Source organism: Mycetomoellerius zeteki, unplaced genomic scaffold (genome assembly GCF_001594055.1).
Source record: "Mycetomoellerius zeteki isolate Tzet28-1 unplaced genomic scaffold, Tzet1.0 scaffold228, whole genome shotgun sequence".
NCBI lineage: Eukaryota > Metazoa > Arthropoda > Insecta > Hymenoptera > Formicidae > Mycetomoellerius > Mycetomoellerius zeteki.
The window spans coordinates 2,063,061-2,088,431 of record NW_017257203.1 but is presented as its reverse complement, the minus strand read 5'-3'; the positions used below and the strand labels follow the sequence as shown (position 1 = coordinate 2,088,431).

Below are 25,371 nucleotides of genomic sequence, written 5' to 3'. Positions count from 1 at the left end.
AGAAGGAAAGAGAAAGAGTGTGTATCCAAGGAAGGGTGTGCTCGCGAGATGGTACAAGACCGGTAACTGTGCCGTCGAGGCAGTTGACTTAGGAAGAAGAGAGGAATGAACGAGACGTTCGAATGAGGGAGACAAACGAAGATCCACTTTTCTGCCGCCGTCTCTCTCTCTTCTCTCTCTCTCTCTCTCTCTCTCTCTCTCGCTCTTTCTTTTTTCTATTTCTTTCTCTGTCTACCTCTCGCACTCTCGCTTTTGAGAGTCCTCGACACAAGAGAATTTCGACTCGCCAGCACTCTTACTCTCCTCTTGATCGTGCGTCGTCTCGTCGTGCTTTCGTCGCGCCTTCGTCCTTCATCCTCGCGTCTTCGTTCGAGCAGAGCGAAGCGGAGACCAGAAGAGTTTTGTTCTCGCGAACCTAGTCAATCTCACCGTCGGCGGTGCCTGGTTTTTCTTCTCCTCCACCTTTCTTTCCTATCCTTCTCTCCTCTCTTGTGGACAACGCAATTGCACTACCACCCTTTCTGTTGTTTTCGCCCTTGGCGCCCTTCTTCCTTTCTCTCTCGTTATTAGTCATCTCTGTCTCGAATATCTCTCCAGTTCTCCTGTTTTTTCTCTACTTCTGTTCATACGCGTTCTCTTTACGCAACTTCCCTCTCTCTCCCTCTTTCTACCCCCCTTTTTCTACTTTCTTCTTTCCCTTTCTATGTTCTCTGCCGTCCTTTTCCTTCTTCTCTATCTGCATTCCTCACACAGAAGGCAGGCGCGCATTTCTTTCTCCTTCCGATCGCTCCAACACTAATTCACGGTGACATCTCTGCGCGGCGTACAAACCGTCGGACGGATGAGTGCTCATGAAAGAGTGAGAAACGCGATAAGAGCACGTCGTACTCTATCAAGCGGAGCCATGTATGACCGGTTAGAAGGATTCGAGATAGCTGGGAAAACTTTTTCGGAAAATCTAAGAGTTCGCTGACAATAATTAATGATAAGCAGCACATGATAATAATATCACAATCAATAAATAAAAGAAGGGCTACCAGTCAATTAAAATATAAAGAATGTTTAATATTCGTATAAACGTTTCGACGTCGATCGGATCATTTTCAATGTAAAAACAAATAACATTATATAAGTTGTCGAAGTAATATCAGTTGGTCCCTACTTTATTCGGAAAGACACGCAGATTGGAATTCTTGGACACAAGAATGGATTATAAATTATAATATAGCAATATACACAATTTCTAGGAAGATTTATCTATAAATTAACGAGACATAAATTTCAGGCTTGAACAGAAGACTAATTTGATCCAGAAATTGTGTTGAATCAATTTTTTAAGGGATTATATATTTTTCTTAAAAATATTGTGTATTTTTTAGAAAAAACTTCCAGAAAATTATTCTCTTTCTATGGAATTTGTCCAATAATCAGAACTTTTCATCGGATCATAGATACGAACAGCTGATCAGTGAAAAAAATTATGATAACTGCAAATACAAAGAATATCCCTAATTTTTTCAAAAATACAAAGAAAAACTAGTATCTCTTCGAAAAGATATTTACAGTTATACTAATATTGAACATCTTTACAATGAACTCAAAAAACAAACAAAAAGAGTTTCTATTAGAACTCGCACACATTTAATTTATCTTTTAATCTTTATAAATAATAATTCGATGCTTGATGACGAAATAATTCTTAAGTAACTTTCATTCTAAAATTTTCAGATTAAACCTCACGTCAATATATTATTTTTCAAACGCGATATATTTATAATCAGAATTAATCGCGGCAATCGGTCCGCAACGATGAAAAGAAGGTATCCGAGGAGAATACAACGATTTCAGCATTGGGGGGTTAGAGAAGGCGAAAGGGGAACTCGACAGATGAAACTGCTCGGGAGCACGGTAGACGTGTAGTGATTCGTGTTCCTTGTGTCCCAAGTGTTTGTCTAGGTCCTAAATAAATGTAAATCAAGCAGCTCGGTTCGGTGATAGTCGGTAGAACTTTGGACCGAGCCCCAAACCAAACCCGAAATCGAATCTCTCTCCGGGGGCCATGCGTCATTTGACTTTACGTTACACGTATGCTCGTGATCGTGTCTCCTTTCGCATCGCTACCTGCTGGTAGACAGAGAGAAACGTATATATATATATATATATATATACACGTACAATATTATGTGTGTGTGTGTGTGTGTGTATAAAAGCAAATTTTGTGATCTTTCCGTTTAAGAAGTTTCGAAATGAAATAAATTTAATTAAATACGAAAAGTCCTATATTCAGTCAAAGCAAGATCTTAGTGCTTAAATATTTCTTATGCGAATTTATATACAATTAGATTCTGCGCGCTGAAATATTTTTCGATCTAAGAACGCCATGAACAGAACCAGAGTATAATATCATCTTATTAAATTAATAAGCAATTTAATAATTTTTTATGCTAATAAGCATCTAGAACTTACATACTTTATTTGATATCAATAATTATCTGAAAAACTGCTAATAATCTTATTGCAAAAAATATTACTTTGGCTGGGAATCGAAACCGGAAATAAATTTATTTTAATATCTACTTTTTATTTACATATTTCTTAGGAAAAAAGATTATAAAATGTAAAACATTTACTTGACATGAAAGGAGTAAAATAAAAAGGTAGATGAATAAATACCAGGATTTGAAAATATGTAAATAAAATATAACGTGACAAGTAAGACGTACTTGGATAGAGAACGAAGATCGAAATGATTTCAGTCAATAATAAAATCGCGGTGCTACCTGATTGACGAATCTGGAATAAGGAAGTAACGACGCAATCGTTGCTACTGAAACAGAAATTGCCTCTATGCAAAATGCGTTAAGAAAGTTATGATTTTATTTCCTCGGATCGGTACTTTACGACGCGTGCACCAATCTGCGAACCACTAATTACAGGCTCGGACGTGAGAAGCGATTCGCAGCCGAGTGAAATCCTAGCACGGCAAACCGGCTGACGCGGTGCCGATCACTGAATCCGATTCACAACACGTCCTTCACATGCTTATTAAATAATCGCGATCGTATGCGAAGTATATTCGTGTGAGTCTCATGATATATCAATTTTATGCAAGATAACGTGCCGAAAGAATAAAATATCGCGCGGTTATGACACGCGGATATGCCGCTTTAAGATTCATCTAACCGTGAAAAGTCGAGTTAAAGTTGCACTTGGTTGCACCGAAGATACGATCATATCGCTGAAACCAATGTCGATGTTAAACTCATTTTAATGTTTATAATCCACGACAAGAATCTGAAACAAATTTTTATACATAACTTGATATTGAATCGGAAATTGATATCACATTATAATTATGACATAAGATTTTCCAATCTATATTTATATTCGACATGTAAAATTATAGATCGAATTCTATTCTAAGTTCGTTTTGAGTTACAGATCATCTGGAATAATTTTAGAATATGAAATGGCTTAGTAACTTCCAATCTACATTGATTGTATTTTCCCCTCAATGTTCAGAAGATCTCAATTCACATCATGATATATTCTTACGTGAGAACTTCCACCGTTCTAATATAATCTGTACAGAACGAATTGCGCAAAGTAATTGGATCGAGTTGTTACCTCACGACACGTTGGAATCTCGATAAATATGCGAGGAAAATACTAGAAACTAGATCGAACTCTTGAAACAAATAAAACTCAGGATTTTCATAGTCAGTAATAAAAATATTGTTATTATTACAAATGTAATTTTGATATGAAATTTTAGAGATGTTCCGATCTCCAAAAGATCAATTTTCCCAAACGACAATAGAATTTAAACCGATCTTTACGAAAAATTGATGAACTAAAAGGGGCTATTTTAAATCAATCTCTTTGTAAGGAATCGCTTTCGAAGCGATCTTTTTGCAAAAAATGAATTTTCAGCAAATTGATCCAGAAATCGCACATCCCTACAATAAACACGCTTTTATATATATATATATATATATATATATACGCAAAAACGTCGTGTACGTGTAGTGTTCTCGAGCTCGTAAATTCACTACCGCGCTGCGCGCGAGAATTGAATATCGTCAAGGATGTATAATATATCGCGACATGACGATCGTAAATTCCCAAGTACTTAGTACCAGACGAGATTAGGTCTTTATGCTCGCGGACCCGGTGCACAATTTCCACAATTAGCGAATAATCACGCGGCGTTGTTCAAGCGTCTCGTCCGGATTTATCGGGACAAAAGGAGCACGCCGAGCATAATCGGACGAGTTTGCGCGAGTTTCTTCGTCGCGAGTACAGGGCTCCTCGACGAAATCGGTGGATGCGTGTGCCGCTCGGTCCCCCCCGAAACGACGGGGCACCACCGTATCTGACGGTCATTAGCGAGCGCGCGCTTCTGAGCCAACTGCGATAAAAAGCGGAGGACCAGCCAAGTAGTATTTTACCGAGGACATAGTTCCCAGGAATGATCACTATGCGAAGGTCGCCTGATTATGAAAAGATACCGACTTCGGGGAATCATTCTTTCCACCGCACCGTTTAAGAGAGCATCCCCGGAATCGTTGTCGTCGCGCACGAACCGGTGCGTTTCATCCGTCGATCCGGCTGGGTAATTAAAGTTGATTTAGCGAAAAAAATCAACGATGTGACGAGAGACAACTGTAACGAACTCGAAATGAAATGAGGGGTGAGGGTGAATTGATCGGAACATTGCCATTTCGCTACAGAACTATCCGTAATTGCGGCGTTATTGTTACGATTATGTATGAATTTTTACCTAATTTTACATGTATATTTTATATCTTTCTACATATTAATACACGATCATTACATTTGTATTTCTCATACTTATTGTTAGAGTTAAACGAGATGTCCTTAGGTGTCAATTAATTTCTATGTGTGTTCAATGTGAATTAATTCATTTCTGTGGTTAGTTTCAAAGTAAACACTTGTATATTAACATAATATTTAGTAAATAATAAAAATTAAATTTAATACATTTTTAATTAAATTAATGACGTACTGAGTAAGAGCAGTGGCGATTTGTAGAAATGATTAAAAATAACTCAAGTTGGGTATAATTCGACATTATAAACTTAATAGTGTGTACGAATCATTTTCTCGAAAAATGACTCATTTATTAGCCTCTACCTTAATTTTTTGCTATACAGAGGAAAAAAGTACTTCCTTCGCACAAATAAATGGAGCTCAGCAAATGTACGTGGTTTATAAACGTTTCTGCAAAATGTATCCTCTCGTCGCCGGAGGACTCATTTGCTAATTTTCAGGAAGAAAAAGGAAAGGCGAGACCACCATCCAAATAACGTTTTGAAAAGCACAACAAGCTCTTAATTGAATAATGTCCGTAATCCAAAACTTTTTCGGCGATACGCGATCGCCGACCACTCGGCCACGATTCCTTAAATCACATAAGGATACAGATGTAAGTCAGAACTGTTTCGCTTCGGATCGCCTTATTCCCTTGTAATCTGGCGGATGCTCGTAAAAACTTGTTCGCTGGTCATAGTGGCGTAATGAGTGATTCCCAAGTTGGCTTGTAACGACGTCACCTCAGAGATTTCGATCTTTCGGCACTTTTTAATTTAGAATTCTTCGAATCTTCGAATTTGCTCCTCATTCCTTTAAAATGCTTATATAGCTTTCGATTCTGAGCACTAATCTTACGAATACTTTGAAATTTTGAACGGATAAATTATCGAATTCCACGAAGTGACCAAAAGTTGTATAGAATTTTGGATGTTCCAAGTTTTAGAACGTTAACTCGAAACTAAAACTCTGAACTTTGGATTTAAAAATTCTGGACTTTAAAATTTCTTGAATGGTTAATCTTCCTTTTAGCTTTTCAACGTATATCGATTGAATGGTCCTTTCCACAAAATGAACCCAATCATTCACAAGACTGCACGAGTCTTGACTCAAGACATTTTAGTCTAACGTGTAAAAATCAATGGTGAATGGGCTTCAGCTGCGAAATCTAGCACCGTACAAACCGGGATTAAGGACTGTCCTCTTGTTAGAAAATATCCGATACCTGGACCATCGATACAAAATCTGTGTCCGTACAATAATGGGTGTGTTCGTATCAAATCTCTGATCGAGATGGACAAGCAGGTAGAAATTACGAACACAATGAATATCGGGAAATAGCCACGGAATTAACTACAAAAAGACGCAGTCACGAAAAAAGAGATTGTATCGGAAATTCGTGAATTGGAAGTGTAGCTCGAAACGTCGTAAATCATTCTTTTATATTCGCTGAAAAATAAAATCTCTTGAGACACAACAACCGCCGAGATGTAAAAAAATAGCAATACCGTGTTCTAAAAAGAACATATATCTCATTTTTGTCGAATCAGATATTCTATCAGAGATTATCTCGATTGTAGCTATGAGAGAGAGAGAAAGAGAGAGAGAGAGCAAGAATTTTTATTTATTAATATTTTATTCTGGCAATAATTCTTATTTAAGGAAACAAATGACATTCTCTTCTATTATTATTATTATTATATGTTATATTTATATATAATTAATAATATATCTAATAAATGATAAATAAGTAGAGATTTTTAAAATAACGCTGTCAACGTCGTTTATCCAACGAACTAATAAATTAATACAATTACATTGCGACGTAATATCACAGCTAATAATCACGGTCATATAAGGAAGCGACATTGACTCTCTCCTTTCCCATCATTGATTCATTCAGCATTTTTTTCTAATTTTTTAACACAGTAAAAATTACCGATTTTTTTTTCTTAATTCGAACGTAAATGTCGTACCGGATACTACAGGACCTATCATAATTATTAACATTGTAATACCGTACACTGCGATAACTGCGATATTCTCGAATACCGATGGAAACGATCACGTAGCATCCGCCATCGTGGCGCAGTGACATAGCCGGTACCGTTTTCGAATTAATTAAGGCACGCATTACTCGTTGATTTGGGATGTGCGCACGTAACGTCTGCGGCTTCCCTCATTAGCGTCTGGCAATAATCAGCCGACATGTCCGAGCTGTGTTGCTCGCGGTTACTCTGATATCGCTTCTTCTACTGCGCGTATATCTTCTCGATGCGGTGGTCGCGAGCGAAAGAGGAAAAGAGATGGCACGGCTTTTTGCGAGCCGCGCGAATTTAAGGAGCGCAATCGAAAATCCGTTACGTGAAAGAAGGAGCGAAGCGCTCGCCAATTAGATGCTCCTCGCCGGCGAGGATTTCGTAAGAGGCGAACTCCGCCGCGCGGGTTATGGAAATTAATTCCAGCGGAGAGATGCGAGAAACAGGCAAACGTGATTTGACAAATCTGACAGTTTCGCGCGCGGGAACAGCATTCCGAAACGGGGGAGATTAATATTCAAATATCTATCATATCGCACGCACGACTGTGACAGATGGGCACTTTGGATTTCACGTCGGGTTTGCGATTTGAATAATAGGGACCTGCAGCACACGTACGAAGCGTTCTTGTGAAACACGTGACGCAACGTAATATTACATGTAATAAATGTCAACAAATTATGTAATATACATTTAAATATTTTTTATCTTAGCCTGAAACAATTTAGATTATTAGAATATTAGTTTCTTATTCATCGTAACAGTTTTCTATCATTTTTCATAAGACTACTTCATCGCTCAAAAGTTTCAAGCGTTTCAGCACGTTTTAGTTTTTTGCTAATAATTCCACTTTTCATATATAAAATATGGAATTATGTGGAAGTATGATATACTCTCTTATTTTTTGTTATAAAAGTATTCAATAAAGTCAAAAATTTAAAAAATAATTATAAAAGAAAATTATGAATAAATTTCTTTAATAAATGAATATCAGGTACATCAATTGAAAGAAATATCAATTTCAAATTTTATATTAGACACTAATAAACATTTAAGAAAACATTATGTGAATAATATTCTCGCAGAAATTAAGCATCAAATTACACACAAGTTTTTTATTAAGACACACACACACACACACACACACACACTTGAAGAACTTATCGACAAAATGCTAAAAGTTTTGTTTTTATTATCCAAGGAGAGATAGGCTTTGAGAAATAAGAAATCTAAAAAAATAAATTCTTTTTTCAATTTTAGTGAAAATAATAAATTAAAGAATATAATACATGCAAACTGTATTCATATTTTATTTTTTATATTACATTTTCATAAACGGAAAATATGCTGAAACTTAAGCGACAAATGTATATTCTTTTCACGTAGAATAATCACAACACACGACAATAAACGCAAAACTGATTTTTTTTTGTTTCTCGTATTTATATAATTCCCACATTTTTCATTTTATATATATATATATATTACTTCTTTTTTCTTTATACGTATCCATGTGTTACTAATTAAAAATTATAAGTTATTACGTGTATAGCAGCAAATATCTAAATGTCCCAGTGACAGAAGGAAACAGAGAGAAAGAGAGACTGACACTATAGAGATATACCTATTTATAAATGTAACACAGATCGACAAAGGGTTCTCCATCGCCGGCCGTAATCGCGGGATTCGTCAGATCACCGACGAATTAGTGAGGTGTCTCGCTTGTACCTGGCTGAGAGGCGCGGGTGAGTGTTTGCATCGAAGTGTCCAAGGGAGAGGAACAAGCAGGTAGAGATTATGGGCAATACAATGTGCCCGCGCGTTTTCAGATGAGCTGAGTGGCAGTAGAAGTGGAGGTCCTTTGATGGAGCCAGCGGGAGAAAAAGAGAAGGATAGAGAAAAAGAGAAAGACAGAGAAGGAGACAGAGAAAGAGAGCGAAAGATCTTGGGGAGATATTCCCTCGAACGATGGTCCATGGAGAAACGGTATGCGGTTCTGGAATTTCGTCCTTTTTGTGCGCGCGGCGTGGCAGACGCCTCGTATGATTTCAATAGACGAATCTCGAAGTCGCTGTTGCGTCCCGCTGCGAGTACTTCCACGGCGACAATCCCGGCCCGATCCGGTCCGGCCCGGAGCGGGAATAATATTTCAGCCATACGTGCACCGTCGCGAAACCCGGCCGTCGAATCCGTCAAAAATGTCGGCCTTGAAAAATCTATCGACGTTAAGATCTGCATTCCCCAACGATCGAGTCCGGGGGTATATCACGAGATATTAGACGTTGCCGATGCTGTATCATAGCTGCTCGCCGCTCTCTAAAAAGGAAACTATCTTTTTTCTACGATATACCCCACACATAACACAAATTATACCAGTAACAACGTTTCAGCAATAACACAGAAACGTTGCAATGTTGCTGCAAACTTTTATACTGTACGAGTTCCTCGCGTCGCGTCGTCGTGAATACATTTGCTCAATTAACTGATATCATTTGAACATTCGCGAATATTTTCCCACGTATATCTAAAGGCGGCTCCAGACGACGCTGCCAACATTAACAAGTATTATAGGCACTAACATGAATGATTGTTCACATAACGTAAGCCAATATCTAGCAAAGTGCGCAAAGTTGATTAAGTACATTATTAGAAATTTAATACCAGTACTGCCCAATTAATCGCTTATTTTTAGTATTCAAAGCGATATTAACAATATTATAGTATTTTTAATACTGAAAATACCTAAGTGATTAATTGGTCAGTATGATATTAAATTTCTATGAGAATAGATATTAATGAAACGTTCGCGTTTTATTGTATTTATAAAATCTATAATTCGTTTCTTAAACTTGTATACGTATTTGATCACATAGAACGTAAAATTTATTTATTATTTTTAAATCTTGTTTCGAATTTCCGCAAATCGAGACGAATTCCAACTCGGCTTATCAGCTCCGGTGATAAGCAGCCAAGAAACACACTTCCACACGCGCTATACTTCACACCCGCTGATTCGATTTCTCTCCCTGCCCTGTCCAGTTCCGATTCTTTTTCTTGCTGTGCCCTTCTAAAGAAGACGTTGAAAAATGAGCGGGATGACGATTGTGATTACGAGCGGGCGAACAACAGCGCGACGAGACAGACGGACAGAGGGCGACGGCGGTGGTGGTGGCGGTGGTGGTGGCGGTGGCGGCGACGACGGCGGCGGCGGTGGATGATGATGATGAGCAAGAGTAGATTAGCGTAGCATTAAAGATGCCATCTCTCCCGCGTTTCTTTCTTTATCCCGGCCGTCGTAAGTCGGATCGAGCGCAGCGTGCGCGCACTGTATAAATGTATCATCGGAAATTTGTTCGTTTTCTCTATAATCCGCGTCATAAAACCTGCCGCTGGGAGGGTTCATTAACAGATAGATGACCGAACGCTGCTATTCTCTGTGCGGGACCGACAACGGAACAAGTAACGGCGATAAGAACTAGAATACTGGCGACACGAAAGTGGACGGGAAGTTGTACAATCATACCACCGACGAACTCAAATCTGTTTTTAAATTTCTTGAAGTTTCAGGGATGCACGTTTACTAACTTAATATCCTTCTTTATATCCTTCTTCATAGAAAACTTGAAGCTATTATATAATAACGCTCATAAAACTCTAACAAGAAATTAAATGTTATAACTGTATTTGTTATAGCAATATTATGATCGTTATTTAATAACGATCATGAAATTTTAATATATAAAATTAAACATTATAATTATATTTATCAAAAGTAAAATATTTTCGTTCTCGTAAGTTTTATATGTGCAAAAGTATCATCTAGGATGTATTTAAGACTTCATTGATTGACAGCATTAAATAAAAAGGCTATTCCTGACTTGTTAAAAATTTTACAAAAGTACGCCCATTCAAAATGAAACAATTTTTAAATCGCTTAAACAGTGAAAATGAAGTTTTAATTAATTCTTTCTCTTTTTCAAAAACCGACACCGTAATACACACAGAAATATATAAAATATGTCTGTTCTAGCAAATATTGAAAACTGCCACTGACAAGAAATTATAATAAATGACGATTCAACAGTTTCGTGCGCTTTATCATTTATTTTTTGATCGTGTACTGCGAGAAGGTCACACGTACTCAAATTAAAGTGGAGATGACGGATGATCGAGACATCAACTGGTCGAATCAGTAGCTGATGGTTTGCTAATACGTGAGAGGCGGCACCGAAAAGTCGCGACCGCGAGCAGATACAGATATGAGATCATATCTGAGTATAATTAATTGCCAGTAAAAACGTCTTAAATAATTAAGTAGAAATTGCAAATTCGCGAACGCTTTTTTTTCTTTTTTCTTTTTTTTTATAACGGACGTGCCATATGGAAAGAGATTGATTTTTTCCATCCGATCAGGATACAGAAATATTAAATGACAATCGTAATATTTAACTAACGAGCGAGATTTCGAGTCCAGTTAAACGTCGCATGCCACAAACGTCTGATTGTATCTCGATATTGATACATAGTGATAAAGTGAATTGAGAGAGAGAGAGAGAGAGAGAGAGAGAGAGAGAGAGAGAGAGGAGAGAGAAACAGAGAGAGACATGTAAATATCGTTCAATAACTACATGGAATTTAGATAGTTATCGTAAAAATATAACAGACAAACGCGACCAATCAATTTTCCTGATAATATTAACAAGACCTGGTTTTTATCAAAATATGTTTATCGAAATCTCTTTTTATTTTATACATCTTTTGTTCCTCTGAAAAATAAATGAAACTAGGTTAATAATAAAAAGAGAGAAATAAAAAAAGTTTATGAAATATTATTGAGTTATTACTAAAGAGTGCTTTAATGTAGAAAAATTACGAGAATCATTAAAACGAATTAAAAATTCCTTGCTTGACATATAACATCATGTCGATAAAAATTTAATGTATTTTATTTTAATCTCTTTCTCTCTCTTAACCTTATTTAATTCAGCTCAATTCGATCTCGCTTCTGTTTCCATTAGCTTTCAATATGAAAGAGACTCTTGATTGAGGCTTTTAAATCACGTGTGAACTGTCATTTTATGGACCACGTCACACAGGGGTAGTTTATACCTTCGCATCGCTCTCGCGCAATGTAACGGATAACAAATAATCTACAAACAGTTGAAGCGATCGCGTAACGACCGCGCGAGATCGCGAAATAGAAAGAGTTAATTGCGGGGTTTAACGCGTTTAACCGTGCATTATTAATCACGACGGTCGACGTAATTATTGCCGGCTATTATTAGACGCTCCCGCTCTCGCGCGCGTACGTTAGCGCCGACATTATGTTCGTTCGTTCCGTCCCGTCTGTAGATAAATTTATCGGCTGGAAAAATGAGTATCACGCCTACATTTCGCGTGGAACCCACCCGTGGCTGGTGAGGACGGACGTGTGGGTTAGCGATTCGAATCTTACACCTTCATGACATACGTTAACATCACGTCCGCAGCCACTTCCTTAAATTAAATGACGTGCCACTTACTTCTTGTCGACGTTCTCGTTCGAACACAACAAACGCGTGATAGTACGTCGTGACTTCAACTAACTTCTTAACCGATTCTAAACTAATATAACTATGACACGTCATGATCATCTAACGGTTTTAAGAAGTTATAAAAAAACCAACGATGTTATTTTTCTTTTTGTATATTTTGGAAATTCTTGTCGCTATAGGTTCTCTGGTCAATTCATTTGTTCAACAAGAATATCGTAATATTTGTAATTTCTAAAAATATTGAAAATAAAGAATATACGATAAACTTTAGGATAGAAAAAACAATGGTAATATAATATTCAATAGAATTTAAGTTCAAATGGCTTTTATCCATTCATGGAATTTTAATTTGTAACTTGTTTTTAAAGATGCAACAAGGTTAAACGTGAAAAACGGTAAAAAATGTTACTAAATTGGCGAGAGAGATTAGAAGAACATCTGGTAGAATTCCGGAGCACCCTGTATATTTAATGGATCTCGAAGTCGAGTATATCCAGCGTGAGCAGAAAATTATTGCGTTACAGGGGACTCCAGGCACGAACGCTGAACACACGTGCGTTGAAGTCATCGGCGCAGCGGCATCGCGGGATATATACTTCGCCGTACGTCTCTGGACCCAGACGCGAACCCCATTGCGCGATAATTGAAGTCACGCTTCGTGGGAAGCGCGGCCTTCGCAGATAGAAATGCCGTCGCACAAAGGGTTAGACAAAGGGCGTTGCTTGAGTGTTTCGTCGGTATGACTCCGTATGCCGCCTTCACAACCCCGCCGTGATCTTCGGGGACCGGACAAAAAGCTGTCGACGTGGATGAAGCCCGATGATGCCGTCCGTGCGACGAAAAAGAGGACAGTTTTGGCCCGTAAGGGAGCGCGGGGGAGAAGTAGCCCGAGAAGGACCCGGGCCCTCGGACGGCCCCGGGGAGGCCACGAAGACGCGCGGTGCGCGAGACCAGAAAAGAACGAGCCCCGAAAGCGGAACAAAAACGTCCGAACTGCAGAGTCGGCGATTCCCGAAGAGTCGTGGATCCCATAGCGAATGATGAAGGTGGGAGAAGAAAAAGATACGACGAGAGGAAAGGAAGAGAAATAGAGACGGAAAAAGAAAGAGAGATGCTATTTATTACATTATTACATATATTGAGACTGAGGTTTTAGGAGCATTGGAATCATAATTCGTAAATAATCAGTAATATTAAAGAGAAGGTATGCTTTTTATATTAAGACAAATTGCTAAAATTATATATCATTTTTCGAGAAAAAAAAAGTTTTTATCAAAAATTCAATTTTTATTGGTTTTCATAAACCAGTAATTGCTATATAGATGTATCAGTTTGTTTTATTTATGATTTTATTTGAATAGGACGAAATCTGAAAGACATTTTTTCGATTGCAGTTAAAAACATATAATCTCAAACTAGAACTCGGTGTCTATTTAAAGGGAATTCGAAGAAAATATTTGTAATCCTTTATATTTATTCAATTTTTTTGTAGCTGACTTCTACAAACTTTTTTCAAGCTAAGAGAAACCAACTCTTTGTTTGTTACCTCGACAGCAACATCGATTGGAACTTCATCATATAATAGCAAAAGGCGGTACATGAAGTACAATATAAAAGAATCATGTTTCTCGAAAACAACATTACCAAATAAAAGATTAAATTTAAGAAGAAGAGAAATAAATGTGTAGACGAAGACGAAGAGAAGCCAAGGGCGACGGTAGGCGGCTTGAAAGAAATGGAGGGAGGGGGGAAGGACAGAGGAAAGGATCTTCAGAAATAAAGCGGCGTTGACGCACACCAGGGGTAGAGATGGGACCGACTGTGCGCTTCTCAGCGGTCCTAAGGCCCCGGCGCTCGCGCGAGCGCAAAGGTAAGGGCTGCGCTCGCTCATCCGAGATCAAGTTTTTCTCAAGTCTTCGAACTACCGGGAGAGAGAGGAGAGAAAGAGAAAGAGAGAGCCAGAGGCCTGAACTCGAATCCGAGTTGATTTCCTGGCACGCGGTTCATCTTGTCGTTTATTCCTCTCCCGCTCTCTCTTTCGCTTTCTCTTTCTCTCCCGTTACAACCGTCTCTTTTTCCTCGTCTCTCGCCATCCACCGTTTCCCTGCCCTCCAATTCCAAGATGTGGCAGGAGCGCGAATGGAATATCGGTACCATGTGAATATCGATTTCGAAAGATTCCCGATTTTCTAGGTAATCCCTTACGCAAAGTAAAAACAGAATAGAATAATTTTGCTTAAGGTTAATCCTTAAGCCTACGGCTTTCTCTAAATCCAGATTTATGAAAATTTAAATAGCAGAAGAATGAGATCAATAAATTTAAATTAAATGTTGTAAGGAGAAAATTTAATCAAAGTTTCAAAAATTCCTCGTCAAGATTTAAGAGTAAAGAATTCATTACAAAATATGTTAAAAATCATTTAATTGATGCACAATAAAAGAGATACCTTAATAAATTTCTGTAATGAACTGATAGATTAATAGGAAAATGTAATTTTATTTTGATATCATTTAAAAAAAAAAAAGATGTTAAAATTTTAATTTTTATTACTAAAATTATTTTTAAAAACGAGATACACAATTCTATCATCCAGCTGCTTTTCTCAAACTATTAATATCTCGACATCTTCGATGAAGAATAGCCAAATTGCTTTAAAATTCTATCACTATAAAGACAAGATTGCAAATTGTGAGACACCCTGTACAAGTGCAGAGTAAAAAAGCTCGAATTAATTAGGATATGCTTCGTTCTAATAAAACGAGACCAGACGGCGACGGTGGTAGCGGTGGCGGTGGCGGCGCGGTGTGGTGCTTTCGTATAAATTTGAAACGCGCCCTGTAATTTGAGAAAACGTCCCGGGTCCTAAGCCCTATTTATGCAGCACTGAACCGGCTGTAAACCGTTCGTATTCACGATCTCCCCTCCTCCCCCTCTTCCTCCACCTTGTCCACTCCTTCTCCTCTTTCTTCGCCTCCTTCTTTACCTCCTCTTTCTCTCGCTATCGAGAGGAACACGTCCTTTTCCCCGTGCGCGTGTTGGTCCTTCCATCCATCGCTTCTCATCTCCAAAGATTTCTCTTTTCCTTACTCCCTTCGTCACTTCTCTCTCTTTCTCATTCCTTTTATCTCTCTGTGTATCACTCTATCGTCGGCTTTAATTGCATTAAGGGTATTGTTGCGTAACACAATTCTCAGTCAGTCGAATTATCGCTTGTCTGGTGAAAGACACGCGGCGCGTATACGTTGTCGCTCTAATTATTATGTCATCGAGAGTGAGAAGGAGAAATTAATGAACGCGGAAATAGCGTCCAAAGAAAAGATGAATAGAGATAAGATTAATAGTGAAATCCTCCGCTCCCAAAAGTTGTAATTTTTTCAGTAATAATATCGTATCAAAACTCCTCTTGTAACTATTGATTATTAACTGCTATCCTTGAGTGTGATATATGAATCAAAATGTATTAAAAGTCATTTTTGTATCACAAATTTCTCGCTATTGTCTACTCTTTCTATACGAACCTTAAGAGCTTAAAGAAAACTGCGTCTCAAAAATTAAATTATAAATTATTATTACTTTTTTTATAAGATATAACTATATGTAATAAATTATATAACAAATAAAGAATATTTAAATAAACATTAAAAGTCGATATATATAATTGATAATTGTAATATTTATGTTTCGCATCAATAACATCAATGTTTAAGGAAATGTATTTTAGCAATTTGTTCAGAAATTACACATGTCCGTATACACATCCGATTTAATAAAGTTCCCTTCCATATCTGATACATCATTAATATCTTTTGAATAATCAATCATAAGCGTAAAATTATTGTCTGTGTTTCACAAATCAGCTTACTGTACATTTAATTATAACGGTAATACGAAAGTACATGAAATAGAAAAACTAAATCTCAGAGAGAGTGTACGTGTCCCCGAATCCATGCGGCATTCTCATTAAAAGTGAGAATTAATTTATTAATAGTTTATTCTTATATATTGAATGCGAATCTTTCGAAGAAGCAGAAATAAAAATAATTACAGTTACGTACACACATGTAATTATACAATACATAATATAACTGCAATTTTATTCCTTTTGCTTCTCCGGAAAATTCGAATGCAATATATAATTATATACACAAAAAAGAGACATATATTGCTATTAACACATATATATGTATATATGTGTGTGTATATTTTAATTATTTACATTAGCATCTGCACAGTTTAGAAAAAGTAAATGTATAAAAATTATCTATGAAATAAAAAACAGGTATCTCAATGGGTATCTCAAACGACAATCCTGACTCACCCGTTCACTCACCCGCTTCGCGAGAAGAGGTCTTATCCGGCAATCGAGAAATTACATTACGCGGGGCGAGCGCGCGGGACGAGGAAGTGGCACGGCACACAAAAAGCACCGAATATCTTTCAGGAGCCGACGAAGGAAGCATCATTAATATCACCGGGACGATCAATCAAAAAGCCAAGCGGTACGGACTTACTTTGGTGGACGTCGTACTGGGCTTGGTGCCGCCGATGCCGATGGCGTATAGCTCCACCTCGTACCACTGGACGCCGGTCTCACGATCAAGTTGGGCCGCGGTGGACAGCACACCGGTCTTCGTGTCGATGTCGAATAGCCGATCAACTTGGGGCCCGTCGCCGGCGGTCACGTTCGTCACGTAATACTCGAGCTCGATATTGGATTGACGACTACACGCGCTCACGCGCAGTATACTCGTGCCGATCGGCTCGTTCTCATAAACGTTACCTTCAATCTGACCCTGATGCTCCCAAATCGGCTGATCGTCGCCGTCCTCGCCCGGCACGATCAAGGTCACGTAAGTCTCAGACGAACGACGCTCCGCCTGGACCGCCTCGTCCGTCGCTCGGACACCTACTTGGTATTTGAAGGAAGCTCGTTCGAAGAGACTACCTTTTGAGGATGATTGCGGAAGTTTCATAATGAGCTCACCGGTGTTACGATAAACCTCGAACATGTTCGAATAGTTGACGCTAGAACGGAGTAATTCATACGTCACCAGGCCGTTAGTGCTAGAGTCAAGATCACGAGCCAGCAGTTGCATGATCTGAATATCTTCGGTCTGATGATAGTTGAAGTTGCCAGCCCTCAGAGGCGGTAACACTACCGCCGACATACTAACGAAGATTGGCGCGTTGTCATTGATATCCTCGACGAACACAATCACTTGTTTCTCGGCAGACAACCGTGCACTTGGTGGTTGTGCTTGATCGGTAGCGACCACCACCAGATTGAAAGTATCCACCTCTTCGCGATCAATTGGAAGCAACGTATGGATCACACCACTCGATGGATTGATACCGAAACGTCGCATCTGATCCTGCGGTTCCTGGCTAAGGATCGAGTAGCTAACCACTCCGTTATCACCTGAATCTGGATCCTCGGCGGTAATGGTGACAATCGGCGTTCGCACGAGGATACCCTCGCGTATCTGACGTACTATTGCAGTGTTTGGAAACACCGGCGGATTGTCGTTGGTGTCGATCACCTCGACGATTAGGCTAGTGACCGAACTGAGCCGTGGATGACCTCCATCGCTGCATGTGATGTTAAGCGTGTAACGTATCTGCTCTTCGTAATCAAGTGGCTTTCTCAGATATAGAATACCGGTCAGCGGATCAATATAGAACGTGTCTCTCTTATTACCGGCCGATATAGCGAATGCCAATTCGCTGTTGGGTCCGAGATCGTTGTCGGTGGCCTTGAAACGCAACAGCTCGGTGTTGATTGGCATAGTCTCCAGCACAGAAATTCTCGACTTGTTGTCGACGAAGAACGGCACGTTATCGTTCTCATCGAGCACTTCGATATGAACAGTCGCGCTAGATGACAATCGTATCTCCAAACCAGCATCGTGTGCCACAACAGTCAGCACGTAGGTATCAGACATTTCACGATCAAGCTCCTTCATCAGCGAGATTTGCCCGGTGGCCTCGTCTATCATGAAATGGCCATGTTGATTGCCGTCCTCCAACGAATAGAACACATCTCCGTTCAAGCCCTCGTCTGCGTCGGTCGTGTAGACTCTTAGCAGCTGCGTGCCGATCGCGGCACCTTCGCTCACTTGTACCCGATAAGGTAGACGTTGGAACTGTGGCACATTGTCGTTAATATCGGTGATATAGATGGTGACCTTGACGCGGTCACGCAAGCGATTAATGCCATTGTCTATAACAGTGGCTTCCAAATTGATGTAATTGCTGCTAGTATTGGTTACTAAGAGTTCACGATCGAATACGTGCTGTGATCTGATGAAACCATTCCTTGGATCGACCACGAAATCACTCTGAATGAGCGGGAGTAAGAATATGAGATCAGCGTTACGACCAACGTCGCGATCAGTAGCCAGCAACTTGCCGACGAAGGTGTCAGGCGGCTCGTTTTCGCGTAGATGAAAACTGAAACTACTATTGGTAAACTCGGGCGCGTTGTCGTTCTCATCAATCACGTGTACCACCACCGGGACCACAGAGCTCCGTGATGGGCTACCCTGATCAGATGCAGTAACCTCGAGCGCGTAATAGTCTCGTTCCTCGCGATCAAGCTCATTTTTCACATACAACTGGCCATCCGGGAAGATGCCGAAGCGGCCCTCCGCATTGCCATCGGTAATGCTATATAATATCCTGCCGTTGTTGCCGAGATCTGCGTCTTGAGCTGTTAGCGAAAAGAAACGTTCGTTGACTGGCGTAGATTCTGATAGTGAAGTCTCATAGCTGCTCAATCGGAAAACTGGTGTATGATCGTTGACATCTTCGATCGTGACTCGAACTTGGTACTGAGCGGACAGTGGTTGTCTGCCGGAATCAGTCGCAGTCACCTCTAGATGGAGGATTGTACCAGGCGGTACACGAATTGGTTTATTCAGATAGATAATGCCAGAGTTTTCGGCGACTCTGAACTGTCCGTCTGGATTATGTGTTAACGAATAAACAATCCTGGAATTGGCGCCGATGTCGCGATCTCTGGCCCGGGCAAGGCACACTTCCTGTCCCACCGCCGCGTTCTCCTGTAGAATCTCGTCACCCCACTCGCCCCTGGGAAACTTCGGAGGATTATCGTTAACATCCTGCACTGTAATATTAACGATTGTTTGGCCGTACGCGAGATTGGTACGCGCTGACAATTGTAGGCTGTAATAAGAGAGACGCTCACGATCCAGGCAGCCAGTGGTGCTGATGATGCCGGTATTCTCATCGATTCTGAAGTTACCCTTAGGATCACCAAATACTATAGCATAGCTCACTTTACCCGTGTTGCCGTATTGCGTAACGTGTACCGAGCCAATCTCCCGATTACCAGACGTAACGTAATCGCAATCCCCGTGATCTTCAAGAACACGAAACTCATAGCCGTTGTAAGTGTCGAACTCGAGGTGCTCCAGATCTTCCTCGCGTATAATCTCTACTACAGCATTCCTGGCTGCCACCTGATTGTCGATGTCCTTCGCTGAGATTATTAACTCATAAAGAGTCTTATGCGCAGCCCGTAGAGAACCTTGCAGAACAATCTCACCGGTTCTCTCCTCCACTACGAAGAGACCCTCGCCGCCGGATTCCAGAGTGTATTTCACCTGAGCATTCTCTCGAGCATCTGCGTCAGTCGCCGTCACTTTACCTATTGTCGTACCTGCTGAAATATCTTCGGAGATGGACATTAGATATTTCCAAGGATAAAAGATCGGCGAATTATCGTTGGCATCCTGTAATGTTAGCACCACGGTAGCAGTCGAAGATTGTACTGGCGTGCCTTGATCTTTTGCTATCACTAAAAGTCTGTATTCTGCTATGGTTTCTCGGTCCAGAGTAGTCATGGTTGTCAACTGACCGGTCAGAGCATCCAGAGCAAAAGTCTTGGAATAATCACGCGAAACACTAGAATGAAAGCTGTACGCAACGCTACCATTCGTACCTTGATCGTTGTCAACAGCTGTGAGAGTAGCTATTAGACTGTAGGGCGCCGTGTTCTCCGACAACGCGATTTCGATGACGTCCTCGGGAAAACGTGGTACTTCATCGTTCTCGTCGAGAATCGTTATTTTAAGATGCGTGGACGCGTATTTAGTATTCGGACCACCATCTCGTGCCGATACGTGTAACTCGATGCTACCTTGTACCTCACGGTCCAAGGTAGCCACAGTGGTAACCAAACCGGTGTCACTATCGATGGCAAACCAATTCTGCTCATTACCCGAACCGAACTCGTAATAAATTCGCGCGTTCAACCCAGAATCCGCGTCCGTAGCTGAGATGCTAGCGACAAAACTGCCAATCGGTGCGAATTCCGATAATACCGCCGAGTACTCGCTTTGTTGAAACACCGGCTCGTGATCGTTGACGTCATTCACGTGTATCACGAGATAGGCCGTAGCAGATCTGGGCGGCGTGCCCTTATCGGTAGCAACCACTGTAAGATTATATTTGGGGATCTCCTCGCGATCCAATCGGCCGTCGACTCGCACGATGTCGAAGCTCTCTGTAACCTCGAGCCGAAAGTGGCCCAACTCATTACCGGCACGTATCTCCACGCTAGTCTCACCGTTCAAACCCTCGTCATCATCGATCACCGCTACCGCCGCGACGATCGAGTCCTTGGCGGTGTTCTCATCGACGGTGGCAAAACCCGCATTCGGTGGAAAGTAATTGAATTTGATAACAGGATCGTGATCGTTAGCATCCAATAGGTTTACCGTCACGTAAGTACGACCGTCTTGATTAGGCGAACCATGATCGCGAGCGAAGACTGTGATGACGCAACTCTTAGGGCAACCACCGCCTGGACGTGTCACCGTGCAACGTTGTTGAGGACATTTTAACGGCTCGGCTGTCATAATCATGCCAGTTTCTGGATCGATTGTGAACTTGCGCTCATTGTCCGGCAGATAATATGTCAGCTTAGAATTGTCTTCTGAATCTTTATCGGTGGCGTGCACCGTTAACACCTTGGTGCCGACTGATGCGCTTTCGTTCAATGCTACCACGTAGTCGCTCTGTGAAAACACGGGCGGGTTATCATTCACATCCAACACCGTCACGTTCACCAGCAGATAACCCAGTCGCGGTGGTCGGCCGCGATCGCGCGCGCAGATGTTGAGCGAATAGAATTCCACCTGCTCACGGTCCAGCTTGCCAGTAGTCTCGAGGTGCAGATATGACGTTTCACCAGGATCCCCAGTAACTTCCAAACGGAACTTGTCATCCGTATTGCCGTCCACGATAAAATAATCGTCCAACACACCATTCTCTGGTGTATCTCGATCAGTCGCAGCGTCCAATAATAGCTTGGTACCGGCCACAGCCGATTCCGAGAAGCTAACCGCGATACTAGGCTCCGGAAATTCTGGATTATTGTCGTTGATATCAAGAACCAAAATTCGCACTTCGATCGGATAGGTCGGTTGACTCGAGAGCACAACTAAATCGAACCGATCGCTGCTGAGAGCTTCGCGATCGAGAACCATGGCCGTCCTTATCTTGCCAGTCTCTGGATCGAGTACGAATTCCTGGGGTGGCTCATTGAACCTGTAAGTAAAGTCAGGCTTCACTGGTATCGTGCCGACTATGGTACCCTTGGACTCGCCCTCCCTAATCTCGAGTTGAACCCGCGTGTCAACCGCTCTACTCTGCATCGCCAGACCCATCGCCGCAGTGTTATCCTGCGGCAACATTGGTGACCTTCGTGGTACTAACCGCGTGACTCTTTGAGGTAGGTTACGCAAAGTAAAGTAGTCATTAGACGTGGCCACTGCCACCGTCGCCGTCGCCGTCGCCGCCGCGTCCTGGCCGACGACCTGGCCGCCATTTTGGTTCACCACTAACAGTAGTCCCAGGAGAAGGGTCAGGATCATCGATCTCCTTATGATCATCTCTTCTGTCTCGCCGCGACACGCCCACCTGCCTTAGCCAAATCTCGGCTTACGGTGACTCGTCGTAGGCGTAAAATCGCGCGCTCCGATTACGCACTACCTGTCGTTCTTCTTCTTCATGGTTGTGGCCGGCGATAATCCTGTCGTCTTCCGCGTCTACGTACCGGTGCATTGCACGTACCACGACATTCCTCCAAGGACGGAGATTAATCGCGCGCGACGACGTGAACCGCCATCCTCTGTCCGGCGATGCGTCGCATTTTTTCCCCACCTGGATCAGAGTCCCGATTTAAACTCTGAGCTGGTGGGTGCTTTCTTTTCCGTCTTTCTTCTTCTTCTCTGTATCCGTTTCTCTCTCTTTCTCTCTCTCTTTCTTTCTCTCTCTCTCTCTCTCTCGTCCTCTCCTCTTTACTTCTCCTTTCCTTCGCCGCTAAAAGTCAAGTGTATACGAGAAGAGACTTCACCCGGCAGAGGGGGCAGTGACCCGCCGAGAGCCGCGCCTCGCGAAACGCGCGTCCGTGGATGCTCGCGAATGCTTCGCGAACGCGAGAGTGGAACGTTTCGATTTTCCGATTAACAATTCGCAATCGTGATATAGAATCGAGAAAATGTATATCTTTCTTCCCAAAAACGGAGTCTCCTCTGAAGAAATTGCTTTCCTTTTTTCAGCTCTTGCGCTCCAGGCACACTACGCATCTACATCACGTGCTTCGTTCTGTCATATTGCATTTTTAGAAAGATGAAATTCCTCTTGAAAAGAGATGATTGGTAACAAATGATGGACAACGATTTTTGGTGGCGATCTCTATATCTCTATATCCCGCTATACGTCAAACACTCAAATCTCTCAGAATCCATAAATTTATCACTAAAGCTTAATTGAACCCGACAGAATCTCGCATAAACACTACACAGAGGACACACCAAGATCTAATATCCGGAGCACAAAGAATATGATTTACGATATATTTTCACGAGAGTATCGATCTAACCGAATTTCGACAGACTCGAATTCGCGATTCACTTTCGAGTTCGTGCGACTCGCCGCCGAACTCGCGCTATCTTTCGCGGAAATTGTCAGGAAGTTCACGCGATCGTGATGCAGCGCTCACTCGGGTTCGCCGATCGTAAAGCAATCTCACGAGCAACACAACGGGTTCGCGTGCGCGCGCGCGCGCGCGCCTCGGGGTAGGCTTGGTTATCGGGGGATGAAGATGAATCGTGCGCAACTGCGAAAGCAATCGGCACCAGGGCCGATGGAAAAAGGATAAGAGGGTAGAAAATAAAAGAGAAATAACGTAACGAAACACGACGCCGAAACGGGACCGCGAAGAACGCGACGTAATGCCCCGAAAGAACGCGAAACGTGAGCACCGTGAAGAAGAATGTCGCCTTCCCGAGGGCTGACCTGACTCGACTGAACCGAGCCGGTCCCAGAACTTCGCCGCTGCCAGGAGAGGCATTCTTCGGGCTGGCTGACGCCGTCCCTCTCCGATCCATCGGGCCTTCTCTCTCCCCCACCCCTTGTTCACTATCCTTCTCCTGTTCCCTATATCTCCATTCTCCCTCTTTTTCTCGCTTTCTATCTATGTCTTTGCCCCGATCACCCCGGCATGGTCTATCGATATCACCTTCTCTGTCCGCTCTGAGAAACACCGTGGTTCTACCGCATTTCCTCGCTCCACGATGGTCCCACTCGCTCTTTCTAACAACTCGCTCTCTCTTTTTCTGTTTCTCTCTCCCTCCCTGTCTTTCGTGTCAAGAAACGTTTGATTTCCTATCCTCGTCCCTCTTTCTTTCTCCGAATGCTCATTTTCTTCGCTCTTACCTCGGTTCTCTTTCCCATCTCCCATCCTCCCTCCTCACCCCTACCATTTTGCCATACCACTGCCTATATCAGAATACAGGCTTCTTTGTCCATCACGCAGAAGCCTGTCATTCTCTCTCCCTCCCACTTGCTCTTTCCTGGGGCCCGCTGCTTCAACCGTGGGCCCGTTCTCCTCCCCCACCCTCTTACTCGACTCACCTCTCCAGCTTTCCCTCCTCGCCATCTTCCACGCGCGATCCTTCCACCTTCGACTTACCTCGCGCATCCCGCCGCCGTCTCGCTGAGATATTCTCCCTTTTGCCCTCGAGGAACGAGCAATGCGGAGGCTCAGGTATGCAAGATGGCCGCTGCACACTGGAGCCTCGTGCGACGAGGACGTTGCTTCGCGTTGATGGGAACGAGAAAGACGTAACAAGAACAAGAGGGACGTCGAATAGACCAGAGAAAGAAAACGAGAAAGAAAGGGAGAAAGAGTAAGAGTAAGAGGAGGAAGAGGAAAAAGAGAAAAATGAATGAGGAAGAAAGAGGGAGTAATACGAGGACCGACGAGAAAAAGGGCGACGAGGATAGAGAACGAGAGATGAATAATGCGTGGGGGAGGAGGGGAAATACCTAGAAGGGCGGGCAAGGGGACACCCCGACTTAAGGGATGCAGACTGCCACGCGGAGAAACATCGGGATGTCAGAAAGGTGGGGCGAGAAAGGCAGAGCGGGGGTGATCCGCAGAATCCGGACTCACGGTTTGTGTGTAGAATGTGTAGATATATATCCGCGGGCCTATGGTCACTTTTATAATCCGTTACCACGATCGAGTGTTCCGCTCGATTTTCTTTCCTTCGATCCTCTTTCCTTCGAACTAATTCACCATCTCGAGTTCTCTCTCTCTCTCTCTCTCTCTCTCCCTCTCCCTCTGTCCACTGTCTTTTCTCTTTTTTTTTCTTACATAGGTATCTATGTAGTTTATTCGCTCACTGGATCGTTGATTCCCTTTAATCTAGTTTACTGGGTACAATATTGTATACATGTACATACCAACCGTTGCCACCATTAATAGATTGAATAACGTTGAAATTTAACTACAAAAACTATAACTGAAATTATAAAATAAGATAACGGAGAGTTGTGCTGTACTACTCTATATGGTAACTCATTACATCACATAAAAATGCACCTCACTGCAGAATTCCAAACGATTTTGTAATATATAGGGTGTGGTTCG

At 41.8% G+C, this 25,371-nt stretch overlaps 1 protein-coding gene across 1 annotated transcript in view; it reads right to left on the bottom strand.

Moving 5' to 3' along the window:
* Nucleotides 1-22,087, bottom strand: part of ft (cadherin-related tumor suppressor fat) — a 108,955-nt gene extending 86,868 nt beyond the window's left edge. The window contains 1 exon segment of the mRNA XM_018448972.1: nucleotides 16,919-22,087. Coding sequence (XP_018304474.1) covers nucleotides 16,919-22,087 — 5,169 coding nt within the window.
* Nucleotides 22,088-25,371: the final 3,284 nt, after the last annotated feature.